The 18,487-nt window shown below is 37.1% G+C and overlaps 1 protein-coding gene and 1 long non-coding RNA gene across 4 annotated transcripts; one reads left to right on the plus strand and one right to left on the minus strand.

The window, feature by feature from the left end:
- The first annotated feature begins 1,108 nt into the window (after positions 1-1,108).
- LOC139429672 (uncharacterized) lies at positions 1,109-2,775 on the plus strand. 3 transcript variants are annotated; one of them, XR_011640233.1, is made up of 4 exons: positions 1,109-1,556; positions 1,621-1,690; positions 1,753-1,904; positions 1,964-2,775. It is a non-coding gene; the product is annotated as an uncharacterized lncRNA (long non-coding RNA). The 3 variants fall into 3 exon arrangements; XR_011640234.1 differs by having other exon boundaries at positions 1,110-1,690; positions 1,753-1,784; positions 1,839-1,904; XR_011640232.1 differs by having other exon boundaries at positions 1,109-1,690.
- A 4,062-nt stretch (positions 2,776-6,837) lies between these two features.
- LOC139429682 (uncharacterized) lies at positions 6,838-10,102 on the minus strand. The gene is made up of 2 exons (XM_071195615.1): positions 10,075-10,102; positions 6,838-10,010 (listed from the first exon to the last, which is right to left on the minus strand). The coding sequence occupies exons 1-2, from the start codon at positions 10,100-10,102 to the stop codon at positions 6,838-6,840; spliced, it is 3,201 nt and encodes a 1,066-aa protein (XP_071051716.1).
- Positions 10,103-18,487: the final 8,385 nt, after the last annotated feature.

Genomic DNA, 18,487 nt, shown 5'->3' on the forward strand with positions numbered 1-18,487 from the left:
CGTGTTTCAACCTAGTCGAAGCTTTTCTTCACTATCTACCAAATTTCGCAATACGGCGAATTGGTTAATGAGTCATCATCATTGTATTGATTGGAACGACGGGTTTGTTCCTGCGTCTCGTTTCGATGAGATCGTTTATTATTTGTGTCGTTCGACAAAAGTAGCGTACGTAAAAGGACGTGAGAAAGCTACATTTTTAAGAAGAATTTTAACAATACCGGTAAAAGAATTGCCGGAAAATGAATGCAAATTGGAGGTTGGTGCGCCGATGTGTCCCTATCATAAAAAGAGACCAAGTATGTGCTCCTTATCGAATGTTTTTTATTTATTTTCATACGTATTCAGACATCTATAACTATATGTAAACGAATTGAGAAAGGCAGACGGGTAGTAGCGGTAGAGCAGTTCAAGATGGAACGTCTTTGGCGGTTAGTTACCAGATTGGGACTTTCAACTTTTATAATTAATAAAGTGTGGGATATTATGGAAAGATACGAATCTGATTTATCTTTTGCGAATATTAAAAACTACGAATTATGTTATTTACCAATCGATTATTATATCAATAAAGTAAAGCCATTAGATTTGGCGGCGGTTTGGTTTAAATTACCGTTGAAGTATAGAAACGATGAGCGATTACAAAGCAAGCTGCCCTGTTTTGAACATTATAATTTGCCTCATTGGGAAACGCATATTGATGGTCCACCATCGGCAAGAAAGGATTGTTCTTTATGTATGGTTTAGTATATAAACATTGTCAGTTATAGATTGTAAATTAATAATAATAAAAGATTGTAAAAAGTGTAAAAAGTTGTTTTAATTTAAAAGAAAAAATAGTTAATCTAAATGAATACATGGTATGTATACATTGGGTTGGGTTGGTATGACTTGGATTGTACATTGAAAAAGTATTAAATTGGAAGAAAAAAAGGAAGAGAAAAGGAAGAAAAAAAAAAAAAAAAAAAAAAAAGAAAAGAAAAAGGGAAAAGGATTGTTTATTGAAGCTCCTCCTATGCTCCTCCCATGCTCCTCCTCAGGCTCCTCCCAAAGTGGAGATGGAAGAGTGGGGATGGGAGTGGGGGAAATCTAAAATTCCCCCCCCGGTTGCCAGGAAAGTAGAGCCAGAAAAAAAGTACCCCCACTCTAACTCCGCCCATTCCCCACTCCTCCCCCTTGTCACGCCCCACCCCACGCCCCCCTTCATTACTCTAGTATAAGAAGGCACCTCCCAGCCTTTGAAAGTCACTTAAGTGTTTGTGTTCTTCAGTTTTTTGGTAAGTACAACCTTCTTTATTATCATGTTTATATAACGTTCATTTTCTCTCCATCACTACAGCTCTTTCTACAACTTTCTCTTTTTTGGTGAGTAAAACTATATTTGTTTTGCATGTTTATATAATATTTAAAATTGTTTTTTCCACTCCTAGACATCCTTGCTCATTCAGCTTTCTCTTTTTTTGCTGTGTTTTATTTGGTAAGTAACCTTTTCTACTTCCATGTTTATATAATATATTCTTGCTTTATTTCATCATGACAGCTCGTTCTACTTTGTTTTTGTGAGTACAACTTGTTTATTTGTTTGTTATGTTAAATTGATATTTTTTTTCCCAATTCCTACAGGAGCTTACTGCTGATCAGTTCGATTAGACCGATCAGTTTTTAACATCGTAATTTCAGCAACTTTTTTCTGGTAAGTATAGTCTCCTTTCTTGACATATATTGTTTTTAATCTTGTGTTTTTCATTCCTATAGCTCCTTCTATTTTTTCAAGTTAACTTTTATTGGTAAGCATAACTTTATTTTTTCGAACGTTTTATCATTCATATCCTATCATTCAGCACTTTGTTGACAAGCACCCTCTGCAGTTAGATTTTAACGTGCAACTGTATTTTTCATCAAGCGATGTAAGTATACATGTTTTTTTTATTAAAATAAAATTAATTAATTTTCTTTTCTTATCAAGATGTCTCAAGACGGTTTTAGTCAAATTGATTTAACTGCTCCGGGTTTCGCCAGCCAGGAATCCTTTCTGTTAAACAGTTTTGACATAAACCTGTTGAACATGTCGACTGTTGAGAAGGCTCTGGATCCAAACGTGCAGCCTAATGAGCAGCCGATGGATCCAAACGTTGAATCTAATGTGCAGCAAGCTACGGCGCTTCCAAACATCGCAGGTTCCTCGAAAGTCGACGATAAGAATGTGAAACACCTTTCACTTTCACTTCGTCGAAAGTCGGGGAACCGTGAACACCGGAAGAAGGGTGCAGGTGTGTGGTTACCGCCAGATAAGTATAGAGAGCTTCGACGGGAGACCCGTGCTCGTTCGCGAAGTACCAAACACAAGCGTGTGTCAGTTGAACCTGCGACTCTGTCAAAGGTTGAAGTGACACACTCGGAAGTGGCTAGCGGCGATGAGTCCAACGACTCTCTTTCTTTAATGGCGGTATCCCAACACTGCACCGAAAACCGGACATACCTTAAAGCTATTAATGCAGCTTTTGTTTCTAAGGCTTCTTCTTCTAAGGCTTCTTCTTCTAAAGCTTCGTCGATTCCCACTCCCCCTACTAACATAAACATTCCTACCATAGAAGTTCCCTCATTAAGCCCGAAAGTACAAATCTTAAGGGTGGACACAATTCCCGCTACTTCAGTCATTTCCGATGTACCTGCCAGCCTTTTTTCAAATGCAATGTGTGCAGCAGTAGAAACAACCAAAGAGGAGATTTTGACCGAAATTAATATTTTGTATCAAAATTTTTATAAAGACCTTCATGCAAAGGTAGTTCAATTGCAGACCTCTTTGAGAGAACTTGCACAGTTTAGGGAAGGGCTGGCGTCGAGTTCTAACCACTCTTTAACAACGTCACTCGACATCACCGTTGCAACATTAACCGTTGAAATGAAAAAAGCAGAATTCATTTTGTCTTCTTTACATACTAATAACTTCCCTTCCTAGCTAAAAAGATGTCCGGTAGCAACAACTTCGGGAGGGTGCTCACGTTGGAGCGAAGAGTTGCGTCATTGGAGGTCAAAGTAGATACCCTGTTTCAGCTGGTAGGCTATATCTATAATCTTTTTTGCACGTTTTTAATTTCATAATCTTCTTAGGTAAACAGTATTGTCTCAGAGTCGGCAGTGGTGAGAGGGCAGGTGCATGTTCAAAACATGCACATACACCATTGTTCGACTGGGATAGAACCTCCGACACCGACACCTGCAGCGCCTCCGCCCCCGTATGAAGTGCGGGATGAGCAGGAAGAGGAGGAGGAGTGGTAACCATTTTTCCTCCTCTTCCTTAGGTTAGGTTAGGTTAGGTTATGTTAGGTTAAATGGTTAAGGTATTATACTTATTATTATTATTATTGTTCTTCTTAAATATATGTATATATAGTTTCTTTTGCTATATTTTCATTCAGTCTTATCCAATTCATTTAGTACGAGAATCATGATCGACGAGAAATTAAAATGTTTACCGCAACTTCTAACACTGCCTATAGTAAATTTTAGTAATGGTTCGGTCGAAGAACACTTTACAAGACACAGCAATTTATTTGGTGGAAAATGTAAGCGAGGTTTAATTGTAGGACCCTCAGGTGTCGGAAAAACAAATGCTATGTTATCGCTTTTAGTTGCACGTAATGGGTTGCGCTTCCTAAACTTGTACTTATGCTCTAATTCGTTATACCAAAATAAGTACGATTTTTTAAGACGTTTAATTGAACCTATAAAAGATTGCGGTTACTATGAATTTTCTAATATAGACGAGTTCATTCGACCGGAAGATGCGAAAGAATATTCGGTAGTCGTATTTGACGATGTTTCCTGTACAGGTCAAAATGTCATTAGGGAATTTTTTTCGTATGGTCGACATAAAAACATTGATTGTTTTCTAATTTGTCAAAGTTATAGTGCAATTCCAAAACAATTAGTTCGCGATAATTGTAACTTTTTGGTGTTATTTAAACAAGACTTAACAAATTTAAAACACGTATTTGAAGATCACATAATGAGCGATATGGAGTTTCATCGGCTAAAGGAAATTAGCGATGCTTGTTGGGAGAATAGACACGGCATCCTAGTTATTGATTTAGATTGTAGTGTATCTAAGGGACGTTACCGTAAGGGTTTTGATAAATTCATTGAAGTTTAAAACTAACGACTTCAGCTGTACAGTTCGTAGTAACTTCACATACATCATACAATGAACAAGACGATAGCTGCAGAACTTATCGCGGCACGAGAAGTCGTGAGAGACAAAATTCGTTCTTTAAAAGAAGACTTAGAGGAGTCAAGGATTCGGTCGGAAACCGCATATGCACCCATCGCAAGGCCCTTACAGGATATTGTCGCAAAACTTGACACTGTGCCTTTACTATCCATTCCAAAACGAAGTTTATCTCCAAAAGAAGAAAAATTGATATCTAAGATACAACGCTACTCGCCGGATATTTCTGACGTACCAGCTAAAACCGAGACCGAATATTTTATTCGAAAACCGAAAGTTCCATTAAAAGAACAACGACGAAAATTTGCTACATCGACTCCTGAAAAAAGGTTGGTATCTTCTCCCACGTCTTCTCCTCTTGGTCCATTAGCTCATGCAGAAGAAGAAGTATATGAAGTTCCGCCGGGCGAAGAAGAAGAACTCCTCGATTCTAGCGAGGATACCGGAGCTCTTATTTCGGACGCACATAATCGAATAGAACGACTTAAAGATGAAATAGAAGAAAGATTGGAGTCTCCAGAGGTACAAGCCGCTTTGAGTCAGTTTCATCCTTTGCCCAGAACGTATATTGTTGGTTTAACAACTGATTTAAAAGATGATTATGATCGTTTATACGGTGTTCGCGAAACTCCCGAAGGTTTCTACATTGGAGTCAGTCCTGTTCACTTTGAGGATCAGGATATTCACGTTGGAAACTTCAAATATACGGGAACCGTTGGTTTATATGATTTACTATTTAAAAACGAACCGGGCAAATTTACAATTCAGGACATGCGCAACTACAAAGATATCTTACTACGTTCAAATGCTCCGTACATTAATTACATTCCAGAGGCAGGTATGACTACTGAGGACGACAGTGGGAAATTTCAGAATATTATCAAGCCTATCGTTGAAGGTAACAAACCCAAGGTGCATTGGGCTAAATACTGGCCGAATCCGAAGAAAAAAGTCGGTGGTGCATTACAAAAACAAGTCGTTCCTGGGGCTCTTATCGAATATTGGGACGAGTATTGGGACGATCCCAACGAACTTGTCGACAGACTGCGTTTGTTGATGGCCTCGCAAACTGCAGGTCATTCTGCACATGTCAATGAAATATCATCAATAATATCGGAGCTAACAGAGGCCGAGATTATACGTTAAAATATTATCATAAATATACGACTCTCACATTTTTTGTTTTAAAACACCGACGTTTGTGAACTAGAGCAGATGAGTTTAAGCAAGTTCGGAAAACATTCGTCTAATATGACGATCGATAAGTTTGGTAAACACGTACACGGACACAACATTGCTGCTCATTTTAATAAACGTGAAAACTTACAACGATATTTCAAACAACCAACTATACTTACGTTTAGCGGAGATGGAACTACGGATACAACGGATAATTATTACATTATTCAAAATTTAGGTTACGTAAGTAAATATATAAACTTTTTATATATTGGTGAAATAGTGAAATACCGATTTGAAGGAGACGTTGAAATGATTATTAACGGGAGTATCTTCGATCCAAATAAAAAGTTAAATGTTCTCTTCTTTGGAGATAAAATAGTTTGCAAACCCACAACGAAGACCACTTTACTCAAGAAACCATTTATGGTAGAACTGCTCATTGAAATATCCAGAAAATGAGCGATATTAAAAGGTCCGTCGTAAACGAGTTGCACGCGTCCGCGAGGAAAAAGTATAAACGCAGACGTGTTATTATAAAAGGTTTAACGGACTTATTTCAAGCTGATTTAGTGGAGATGATACCTTATTCAAAAGCAAATGGTAATTTTAAATATATTCTAACAGTTATTAATGCTTTCTCAAAGTATGGATGGGCTGTACAAAAAACATACCGAAGAATCTGCAAACGGATAACGGAAAAGAATTTTACAATGAGGATTTTAAAAAGCTCATGTCACGATATCACATCAATCACTACAGTTCATTTTCCAATTTAAAGAGTTCTATTGTTGAACGGTTTAATAGAACAATAAAAGAAAAAATGTGGAAAGAATTTAGTATGCAAGGTAACTATCGTTGGTTGGAATTGCTTCCCAAATTAATTCTGGATTATAACAACCAAGTTCACAGGACGATAGGAATGAAACCTAGCGAGGTAAATAACAGAAACGCATCGACACTGTTAAAAACTGTATATAATTACATAAAAATTGTCGATCCTTATACCAAAAAATTTAATGTCGGTGATCACGTCAGAGTGAGCAAGCATCGACACGCCTTCACCAAAAACTATACTCCCAATTGGTCTAACGAAGTGTTTACAATACATTCTGTTCGTAATACTTTCCCAACAACATATCTGCTCAAAGATGCATCCAATGAAAAAATTATGGGTGGTTTTTATCGAGAGGAATTACAAAAAGTTAAATATCCTGACGTCTACTTGGTGGAAAAAGTGCTACGGCGAAAAGGAAATCAAGTGTTTGTGAAATGGTTAGGATTAGGTCCGTCTCATAATTCTTGGATCTCAAAAACTAACGTTCTTTAAAACGTATTTAAGCCCTATTTAAAAGTTTACAAGACTGTATTAACAATCGAACATTACAAATACATTATTATTATTATTCTTTACAATTTTTTTTAAATTAAATTCATTTATTCGCATTCAATCTTTTTATCAACCAATGACCCCACGCCAAAGTATTACATCCGTTCGGTAATATGTATCGTTTATCATCGCACGATGAAAGAGCAATTTTATTCTTTAATTCGGTATACATAGTATGAAATTCTGACTTAAAAATGTACATTTTTTTATGAACCGATCCGCCACATTCAACCACACGTTTATAATCGGTCACGCTTAAATGTTTATCTATAACATATTTCTTTACTCCTTTAGCCTTCTTTACATTATCATTCAACAAGGTGATGCAGTACGCCTTAGCTCCTGTTCCAACAAATGACGTTATGCACCTGTTTGGATATTCATCTTTCATTCTTCCCAACACAGATCGACCGCGAGGTATATTGTGTATATTCTCTAACGGATAATTGGACGTGTCAAAAGATTCAATATTTTCTTTTATATCCTCATATACATTGGGAGTAGTAATTTCTAGGATTAGGGAATCAGTATCGGTGTATAAAAGTGTTATGTTATTTCCATATTTAACTTTTAAGTAATCATAGAAGAAGCTGTACATTACGGTTTTCGAAAGCTCTAATATACTGAAACCCACATACAGCGGTTTGCAATAACGAACTTCCGCGACGTTCAATTGAACGGCTATCAAATTATCGCAAAATATTTTCGAAGATTTAAAATTTGGTTTAGCTATTAGGGCTTCCACGCCCGGTTTCTTATGACGACATTCCCAGTGGGTAACTAGTCTTATATCCACTCGCTTTTCCACATTTTCCATTGTCTTACCGTATACGATGTTATTCATTGCTTTGTAATGATTTTTTTCAAATTCATTCTTAGCTTTCGCACGTTTATCGGAATTGAAATCGATGTAGCTCCGCATCCAGTTGGATTGTTTAAATTCTAATACTCTGTAAATCTTCGTTAGTTTCAATCCGAACTTGATACACTGCTTTAGATTCACGTAATGAATGATGTATTTTGTTTTATTTTCCAAATTTGCTATTAACTTTGCATTTTTTGAACCTGGGGGTACAATCCGTTCTGGACAAAATGGCAAATCGTTGTGTTCATCATGTATTGCTTCCGGATACTCTAAATCTACCTCGAACACGTAACCCTTTTCGGAATCGTCTTCCGTATTGTAAATATCTAACTTTTGAATCTCTTCATCTGATAGCCATCGAAATCCACCCGTCGGTAATTTTCGTCTGATTGCGTGTCCATACAAATTCGTAGCGTCGAGATACAAAATATAAGATGGGTCTCTGGTTTCATCAAATTCCATCATTAATTTATTGTTAGCCTTCGCACTGCGTTTAGTGCACATACTTAATCCACCGCGAATACCATTTTTAAAGAAGTGTAACATGTCTATGTCCGTTAATAATTCTAATTTTACCCCTGTCATTCGTAATAATGCATCCCAACCGAAGCCCGGCGCTGTGAAGTAATGACATGGATCTAAAGAGTAGTACTTCATCGAGATGGTTCGGAAATTCTCAAATACGTCCGCCAAAAGTAAAACGTCAGACGTTAAATAAATGTCGCTATATTCGCCTAAAGTGCGACAGTTAAATAAGTTCCACACCGTTTGTGCACGACAATAATTTTCTTCGGTTATACTATCGTCGCATAAAGTATTGTAAAAACTACTTCGATCTGGCAGAGCGGTAAGATTCAGCTTTTCGAATGAATCCACAAAGGAATACGGAAAAACTCCTTTCTGACGTATAAGTCGAAACTGTTCTTCGTTCCTAAAATATTTTCTGATTTGAACGCATTGGTTGTCTTCCAAAAATGAACCCAACTTCTCTAGCGATAAAGCCATAAACCTAAATGAATCCACAAATCTCAATTTCATATGAACCCGCCTTAGCTTTCCCTTGCTGTCAATGTTTTCTCCTACGATAATTTTTTTCGAAAATGATATATACTTTTCTTTATTCTGTGCTATAACGTCCACGTCTTCTTCTTTTAATGCCATATCTTTCACAAACATATGACAATCGTAGTTCGAAAGATTGTGAAAGAATATCGGTATGAACTTTGGTAATTGATAATTGATGTTACATACAGCATGTGCGGGTCCTCTATACAACCCAGTTAGGTGATCATGATCGCACACTTTATTACCTTCTTTTATTTTGTGCGAACAAATGTGACAGATATCCTGCATCTCATGTATTAATCTATCAATAGGTGGTAATGGGAGCATTTCTTTTGGTTGGCTTAAATAATTTTTGTATATATTCAGAACGTCATGTTCCAACTTGCTCATGAAAATTTGAGCAGCATTACATCCGCGATATATTTCAAACTTCGACAATGATTCGTCATATGAACATTTTATATAATATGCAAATGCATAAGGTTCGGGTTTGAAACATTTGACGGAGTATGAATTATCATCGTTAAGTTCTGTTGCTTCCGCATCGGCGATCGGTTTCTGTAATGCTTCAAAATCTACATACACCACGAACGGTATTTTTAATTGTCGTTCAAAATTTTCGAACTGTAGTATATTTTCCTTTTCTTCATTTCCATATTTATTTATTTTCAAATTTGTTGTTGGTAAAATTGCCCTTACCTTGCTGCAATCGTCACTTTGATGACGGATAAGTTTATTTTCTGACGTAAAGAATACCAAGCATCCGTCGCAAATAAATTTTTCATGACCATTCTGCGATGCTTGCGATGATAGTAATCGAGACAGATTTTTTATCCAACAATAGTGACTATTCCCGGAATCATTTGTAACCAATAATAAATTTATATGTCTTTTTTCTTTTTGTCGACATATATACATTGTAATTATGTCATAATTCATAACACCGTCTTTAAAATACTCATTTATTCCATATACATTAATAGATAGTTTGTTCTGCTTTTCAAATACAGGTATATCTCGTAATTTAACTGGAAAAACAATATTTGAATAGTCTAAGCCGCAGTCTAGGTAATTCGGATACGAAGATGTCCTCTGTGGTAAACCGTTCGGTTCATGTAGTGCGGATGTTACAGCCCATGCAAAACATGCATCATCCGCGTTTTGTATATTTATCACAGCACGCTTTGCTTTTATTTGCGATGGTAGATCGATGTAATTAGATGCTCTGATAGGATTATATTTGTTTAAATTTAACTCCATATAGAGAATTTGCATTAAAGTCCATCCTAAATAAAATATTGAAACATTTATTTGTTAATATATAGGTATATTATGTCACATTACGCTTACCTGAATCTCGTTCCTGGAATTCTGACATTTTTGATGAAATTTCATCAATAAATTCCTTATATATTTTATACAGATCCGACCTTATGATACTACCTTATTTTTCGTATTGAATGATTTTATTTCACAGTCTTCCTTTGATTGTAAAAAATACAAACCAAAACATTCCATATTTAATTTTACATTTCGGTGAATATCGATTGCGCTTTGTATTAGATTTAGTATTTTTTCTCGAATTCTATGAGAAAATTCATCCAAATCCACAAAAAAACCTTCTTCACTTATTCGATAACTGACAATTTTGTCACCGAATGCTCCAGCTATTCTCTCCACTCCGTCATCGATTATAACAAAAGCGTTACGCTTGTGTGCGTTGCTTCGTAAATGTGCAGAGTAACATTGTCTATTTACATAATCATCGCAAGCCTCACATTTTACTGCTTTTGGAATTTGCGGTGCGTCAAGCTTGATTCTCTTGCCAATACAAGATAATCGTTGATGTCTTTTTAAATTGTCAACTCGAGTAAAACTTTTTCCACAATCCTCACACACGACCATTTTACAATTTAATGTTGTACACTTCTACTTGTTATGAAAGAACTACGTCAATACCACATTTCGCAGGCGTTTATAAACCCTCACCGCTCCTGAAACTTATTGGGGAGGAGGAGGATGCATCGAGTGCGTTTGTATACATGTATATTTATAACTCCGTATACCTCTGCATAATAAATTAAAAAAATATCTCGCAGGTAGATCATGACTCACTTACTAGTATTAAGTTAATTGACCTCCTCCTCGAACGTATCCCCCCAAAAAATTTGCCGATTCAAGAACCTCCTCGCATATTTTAAAGCTCCGTATACCTTTACACAATAAATTTTAAAAAATATCCCGCAGGTAGATCATGACTCACTTATTTGTATACCTACATGTCCCAAAATCGTATACCTTTGTGTACAATAAGTTAAGAGATATATCGAAAACATTACCAGTTCATTGAGAAGCGTCGAAGGATAAACATAGTAATTGTTTTCATCTAGGTAAACAGGTTACATATAAAGATAAATTTTTAATAACATAACCTAAATAAAGATACATTTTTAATAAAGATAAATTTTTAATAATTTCGTCAAAATAACACGACCTTCTCAAGTTAATTGACCTCCTCCTCTCTTCATCAAATCTCCTCCGACCCTCAAAAGAATCGCCGATTCAAGAACCTCCTCTCCTCATCGAACCTCCTCTGACCCCCAAAAAATTTGCCGATTCAAGAACCTCCTCCTAGAACGCAGGTTCGAGGAGGAGGTTCTTGAATCGGCGAATCTATACTACTCCTGAATATCACAAATATGATCAACAGAATTACCGGAGCCAAAAGTGATAGAAAGTTCAAACATGGCTCAGAACGGCGTATAACGTCATAATATCACGTTTTGGGCACATTTTGTTTTTTATCTCCAACATGCTCCAAGATGTCATTTGGCGCCTGAATATCACAAATATGATCAACAGAATTACCGGAACCAAAAGTGATAGAAAGTTCAAACATGGCTTAGAACGGCGTATAACGTCATAATATCACGTTTTGGGCACATTTTGTTTTTTATCTCCAACATGCGCCAAGATGTCATTTGGTGCCTGAATATCACAAATATGATCAACAGAATTACCGGAACCAAAAGTGATAGAAAGTTCAAACATGGCTCAGAACGGCGTATAACGTCATAATATCACGTTTTGGGCACATTTTGTTTTTTATCTCCAACATGCTCCAAGATATCATTTGACGCCTGAATATCACAAATATGGTCAACAGAATTATCGGAACCGAAAGTGATAGAAAGGTCAAACATGGCTCAGAACGGCGTATAACGTCATAATATCAAGTTTTGGGCACATTTTGTTTTTTATCTCAAACATGCTCCAAGATGTCATTTGGCGCCTGAATATCACATATCTGGTCAACAGAATTACCGGAACCGAAAGTGATAGAAAGTTCAAACATGGTTCAGAACGGCGTATAACGTCATAATATCACGTTTTGGGCACATTTTGTTTTTTATCTCCAACATGCTCCAAGATGTCATTTGGCGCCTGAATATCACAAATATGATCAACAGAATTACCGGAGCCAAAAGTGATAGAAAGTTCAAACATGGCTCAGAACGGCGTATAACGTCATAATATCACGTTTTGGGCACATTTTGTTTTTTATCTCCAACATGCTCCAAGATGTCATTTGGCGCCTGAATATCACAAATATGATCAACAGAATTACCGGAGCCAAAAGTGATAGAAAGTTCAAACATGGCTCAGAACGGCGTATAACGTCATAATATCACGTTTTGGGCACATTTTGTTTTTTATCTCCAACATGCTCCAAGATGTCATTTGGCGCCTGAATATCACAAATATGATCAACAGAATTACCGGAACCAAAAGTGATAGAAAGTTCAAACATGGCTCAGAACGGCGCATAACGTCATAATATCACGTTTTGGGCACATTTTGTTTTTTATCTCCAACATGCTCCAAGATGTCATTTGGCGCCTGAATATCACAAATATGGTCAACAGAATTATCGGAACCGAAAGTGATAGAAAGTTCAAGCATGGCTCAAAACGGCGTATAACGTCATAATATCACGTTTTGGGCACATTTTGTTTTTTATCTCCAACATGCTCCAAGATGTCATTTGCGCCTGAATATCACATATATGGTCAACAGAATTACCGGAACCGAAAGTGATAGAAAGTTCAAACATGGTTCAGAACGGCGTATAACGTCATAATATCACGTTTTGGGCACATTTTGTTTTTTATCTCCAACATGCTCCAAGATGTCATTTGGCGCCTGAATTTCACAAATATGATCAACAGAATTACCGGAACCAAAAGTGATAGAAAGTTCAAACATGGCTCAGAACGGCGTATAACGTCATAATATCACGTTTTGGGCACATTTTGTTTTTTATCTCCAACATGCTCCAAGATGTCATTTGGTGCCTGAATATCACAAATATGATCAACAGAATTACCGGAACCAAAAGTGATAGAAAGTTCAAACATGGCTCAGAACGGCGTATAACGTCATAATATCACGTTTTGGGCACATTTTGTTTTTTATCTCCAACATGCTCCAAGATGTCATTTGACGCCTGAATATCAAATATATGGTCAACAGAATTATCGGAACCGAAAGTGATAGAAAGTTCAAGCATGGCTCAAAACGGCGTATAACGGCAAAATATCACGTTTTGGGCACATTTTGTTTTTTATCTCCAACATGCTCCAAGATGTCATTTGGCGCCTGAATTTCACAAATATGATCAACAGAATTACCGGAACCAAAAGTGATAGAAAGGTCAAACATGGCTCAGAACGGCGTATAACGTCATAATATCACGTTTTGGGCACATTTTGTTTTTTATCTCCAACATGTTCCAAGATGTCATTTGGCGCCTGAATATCACAAATATGGTCAACAGAATTATCGGAACCGAAAGTGATAGAAAGTTCAAGCATGGCTCAAAACGGCGTATAACGGCAAAATATCACGTTTTGGGCACATTTTGTTTTTTACCTCCAACATGCTCCAAGATGTCATTTGGCGCCTGAATTTCACAAATATGATAAACAGAATTACCGGAACCAAAAGTGATAGAAAGGTCAAACATGGCTCAGAACGGCGTATAACGTCATAATATCACGTTTTGGGCACATTTTGTTTTTTATCTCCAACATGCTCCAAGATGTCATTTGGCGCCTGAATTTCACAAATATGATCAACAGAATTACCGGAACCAAAAGTGATAGAAAGGTCAAACATGGCTCAGAACGCCGTATAACGTTATAATATCACGTTTTGGGCACATTTTGTTTTTTATCTCCAACTTGCTCCAAGATGTCATTTGGCGCCTGAATATCAAATACATGGTCAACAGAATTACCGGAACCAAAAGTGATAGAAAGGTCAAACATGGCTCAGAACGGCGTATAACGTCATAATATCACGTTTTGGGCACATTTTGTTTTTTATCTCCAACATGCTCCAAGATATCATTTTACGCCTGAATATCACAAATATGGTCAACAGAATTACCGGAACCAAAAGTGATAGAAAGTTCAAACATGGCTCAAAACGGCGTATAACGTCATAATATCACGTTTTGGGCACATTTTGTTTTTTATCTCCAACATGTTCCAAGATGTCATTTGGTGCCTGAATATCACAAATATGATCAACAGAATTACCGGAACCAAAAGTGATAGAAGGTTCAAACATGGCTCAGAACGGCGTATAACGTCATAATATCACGTTTTGGGCACATTTTGTTTTTTATCTCCAACATGTTCCAAGATGTCATTTGGCGCCTGAATATCACAAATATGGTCAACAGAATTATCGGAACCGAAAGTGATAGAAAGTTCAAGCGTGGCTCAAAACGGCGTATAACGGCAAAATATCACGTTTTGGGCACATTTTGTTTTTTATCTCCAACATGCTCCAAGATGTCATTTGGCGCCTGAATATCACATATATGGTCAACAGAATTACCGGAACCGAAAGTGATAGAAAGTTCAAACATGGTTCAGAACGGCGTATAACGTCATAATATCACGTTTTGGGCACATTTTGTTTTTTATCTCCAACATGCTCCAAGATGTCATTTGGCGCCTGAATATCACAAAAATGATCAACAGAATTACCGGAACCAAAAGTGATAGAAAGGTCAAACATGGCTCAGAACGGCGTATAACGTCATAATATCACGTTTTGGGCACATTTTGTTTTTTATCTCCAACATGCTCCAAGATGTCATTTGACGCCTGAATATCACAAATATGGTCAACAGAATTATCGGAACCGAAAGTGATAGAAAGTTCAAACATGGCTCAAAACGGCGTATAACGTCATAATATCACGTTTTGGGCACATTTTGTTTTTTATCTCCAACATGCTCCAAGATGTCATTTGGCGCCTGAATATCACAAATATGATCAACAGAATTACCGGAACCAAAAGTGATAGAAAGTTCAAACATGGCTCAAAACGGCGTATAACGTCATAATATCACGTTTTGGGCACATTTTGTTTTTTATCTCCAACTTGCTCCAAGATGTCATTTGGCGCCTGAATATCAAATACATGGTCAACAGAATTACCGGAACCGAAAGTGATAGAAAGTTCAAACATGGCTCAAAACGGCGTATAACGTCATAATATCACGTTTTGGGCACATTTTGTTTTCTATCTCCAACATGCTCCAAGATGTCATTTGAGGCCTGAATATCACAAATATGGTCAACAGAATTATCGGAACCGAAAGTGATAGAAAGTTCAAACATGGCTCAAAACGGCGTATAACGTCATAATATCACGTTTTGGGCACATTTTGTTTTTTATCTCCAACATGCTCCAAGATGTCATTTGGCGCCTGAATATCACAAATATGGTCAACAGAATTATCGGAACCGAAAGTGATAGAAAGTTCAAACATGGCTCAAAACGGCGTATAACGTCATAATATCACGTTTTGGGCACATTTTGTTTTTTATCTCCAACATGCTCCAAGATGTCATTTGACGCCTGAATATCAAATATATGGTCAACAGAATTACCGGAACCAAAAGTGATAGAAAGTTCAAACATGGCTCAGAACGGCGTATAACGTCATAATATCACGTTTTGGGCACATTTTGTTTTTTATCTCCAACATGCTCCAAGATGTCATTTGGCGCCTGAATATCACAAATATGATCAACAGAATTACCGGAGCCAAAAGTGATAGAAAGTTCAAACATGGCTCAGAACGGCGTATAACGTCATAATATCACGTTTTGGGCACATTTTGTTTTTTATCTCCAACATGTTCCAAGATGTCATTTGGCGCCTGAATATCACAAATATGGTCAACAGAATTATCGGAACCGAAAGTGATAGAAAGTTCAAACATGGCTCAGAACGGCGTATAACGTCATAATATCACGTTTTGGGCACATTTTGTTTTTTATCTCCAACATGCTCCAAGATGTCATTTGGCGCCTGAATATCACAAATATGGTCAACAGAATTACCGGAACCGAAAGTGATAGAAAGTTCAAACATGGCTCAAAACGGTGTATAACGTCATAATATCACGTTTTGGGCACATTTTGTTTTTTATCTCCAACATGCTCCAAGATGTCATTTGGCGCCTGAATATCACAAATATGATCAACAGAATTACCGGAGCCAAAAGTGATAGAAAGTTCAAACATGGCTCAGAACAGCGTATAACGTCATAATGTCACGTTTTGGGTGCATTTTGTTTTTTATCTCCAACATGCTCCAAGATGTCATTTGGCGCCTGAATATCACAAATATGGTCAACAGAATTATCGGAACCGAAAGTGATAGAAAGTTCAAACATGCCTCAGAACGGCGTATAACGTCATAATATCACGTTTTGGGCACATTTTGTTTTTTATCTCCAACATGCTCCAAGATGTCATTTGGCGCCTGAATATCACAAATATGGTCAGCAGAATTATCGGAACCAAAAGTGATAGAAAGTTCAAACATGGCTCAGAACGGCGTATAACGTCATATTATCACGTTTTGGGTGCATTTTGTTTTTTATCTCCAACATGCTCCAAGATGTCATTTGGCGCCTGAATATCACAAATATGGTCAACAGAATTATCGGAACCGAAAGTGATAGAAAGTTCAAACATGGCTCAGAACGGCGTATAACGTCATAATATCACGTTTTGGGCACATTTTGTTTTTTATCTCCAACATGCTCCAAGATGTCATTTGGCGCCTGAATATCACAAATATGGTCAGCAGAATTATCGGAACCAAAAGTGATAGAAAGTTCAAACATGGCTCAGAACGGCGTATAACGTCATATTATCACGTTTTGGGTGCATTTTGTTTTTTATCTCCAACATGCTCCAAGATGTCATTTGGCGCCTGAATATCACAAATATGGTCAACAGAATTATCGGAACCGAAAGTGATAGAAAGTTCAAACATGGCTCAGAACGGCGTATAACGTCATAATATCACGTTTTGGGCATATTTTGTTTTTCATCTCCAACATGCTCCAAGATGTCATTTGACGCCTGAATATCACAAATATGGTCAACAGAATTATCGGAACCGAAAGTGATAGAAAGTTCAAACATGGCTTAAAACGGCATCTAACGTCATAATATCACGTTTTGGGCACATTTTGTTTTTTATCTCCAACATGCTCCAAGATGTCATTTGGCGCCTGAATATCACAAATATGATCAACAGAATTACCGGAGCCAAAAGTGGTAGAAAGTTCAAACATGGCTCAGAACGGCGTATAACGTCATAATATCACGTTTTGGGCACATTTTGTTTTTTATCTCCAACATGCTCCAACATGTCATTTGACGCCTGAATATCACAAATATGGTCAACAGAATTACCGGAACCCAAAGTGATAGAAAGTTCAAACATGGCTCAGAACGGCGTATAACGTCATAATATCACGTTTTGGGCACATTTTGTTTTTTATCTCCAACTTGCTCCAAGATGACATTTGGCGCCTGAATATCAAATATATGGTCAACAGAATTACCGGAACCAAAAGTGATAGAAAGTTCAAACATGGCTCAAAACGGCGTATAACGTCATAATATCACGTTTTGGGCACATTTTGTTTTTTATCTCCAACATGCTCCAAGATGTCATTTGGCGCCTGAATATCACAAATATGGTCAGCAGAATTATCGGAACCAAAAGTGATAGAAAGTTCAAACATGGCTCAGAACGGCGTATAACGTCATATTATCACGTTTTGGGTGCATTTTGTTTTTTATCTCCAACATGCTCCAAGATGTCATTTGGCGCCTGAATATCACAAATATGGTCAACAGAATTATCGGAACCGAAAGTGATAGAAAGTTCAAACATGGCTCAGAACGGCGTATAACGTCATAATATCACGTTTTGGGCATATTTTGTTTTTCATCTCCAACATGCTCCAAGATGTCATTTGACGCCTGAATATCACAAATATGGTCAACAGAATTATCGGAACCGAAAGTGATAGAAAGTTCAAACATGGCTTAAAACGGCATCTAACGTCATAATATCACGTTTTGGGCACATTTTGTTTTTTATCTCCAACATGCTCCAAGATGTCATTTGGCGCCTGAATATCACAAATATGATCAACAGAATTACCGGAGCCAAAAGTGGTAGAAAGTTCAAACATGGCTCAGAACGGCGTATAACGTCATAATATCACGTTTTGGGCACATTTTGTTTTTTATCTCCAACATGCTCCAACATGTCATTTGGCGCCTGAATATCACAAATATGGTCAACAGAATTATCGGAACCGAAAGTGATAGAAAGTTCAAACATGGCTCAGAACAGCGTATAACGTCAT

The sequence above is a fragment of the Onthophagus taurus genome, chromosome 4, assembly GCF_036711975.1.
Source record: "Onthophagus taurus isolate NC chromosome 4, IU_Otau_3.0, whole genome shotgun sequence".
NCBI classification, from domain to species: Eukaryota; Metazoa; Arthropoda; class Insecta; order Coleoptera; family Scarabaeidae; genus Onthophagus; species Onthophagus taurus.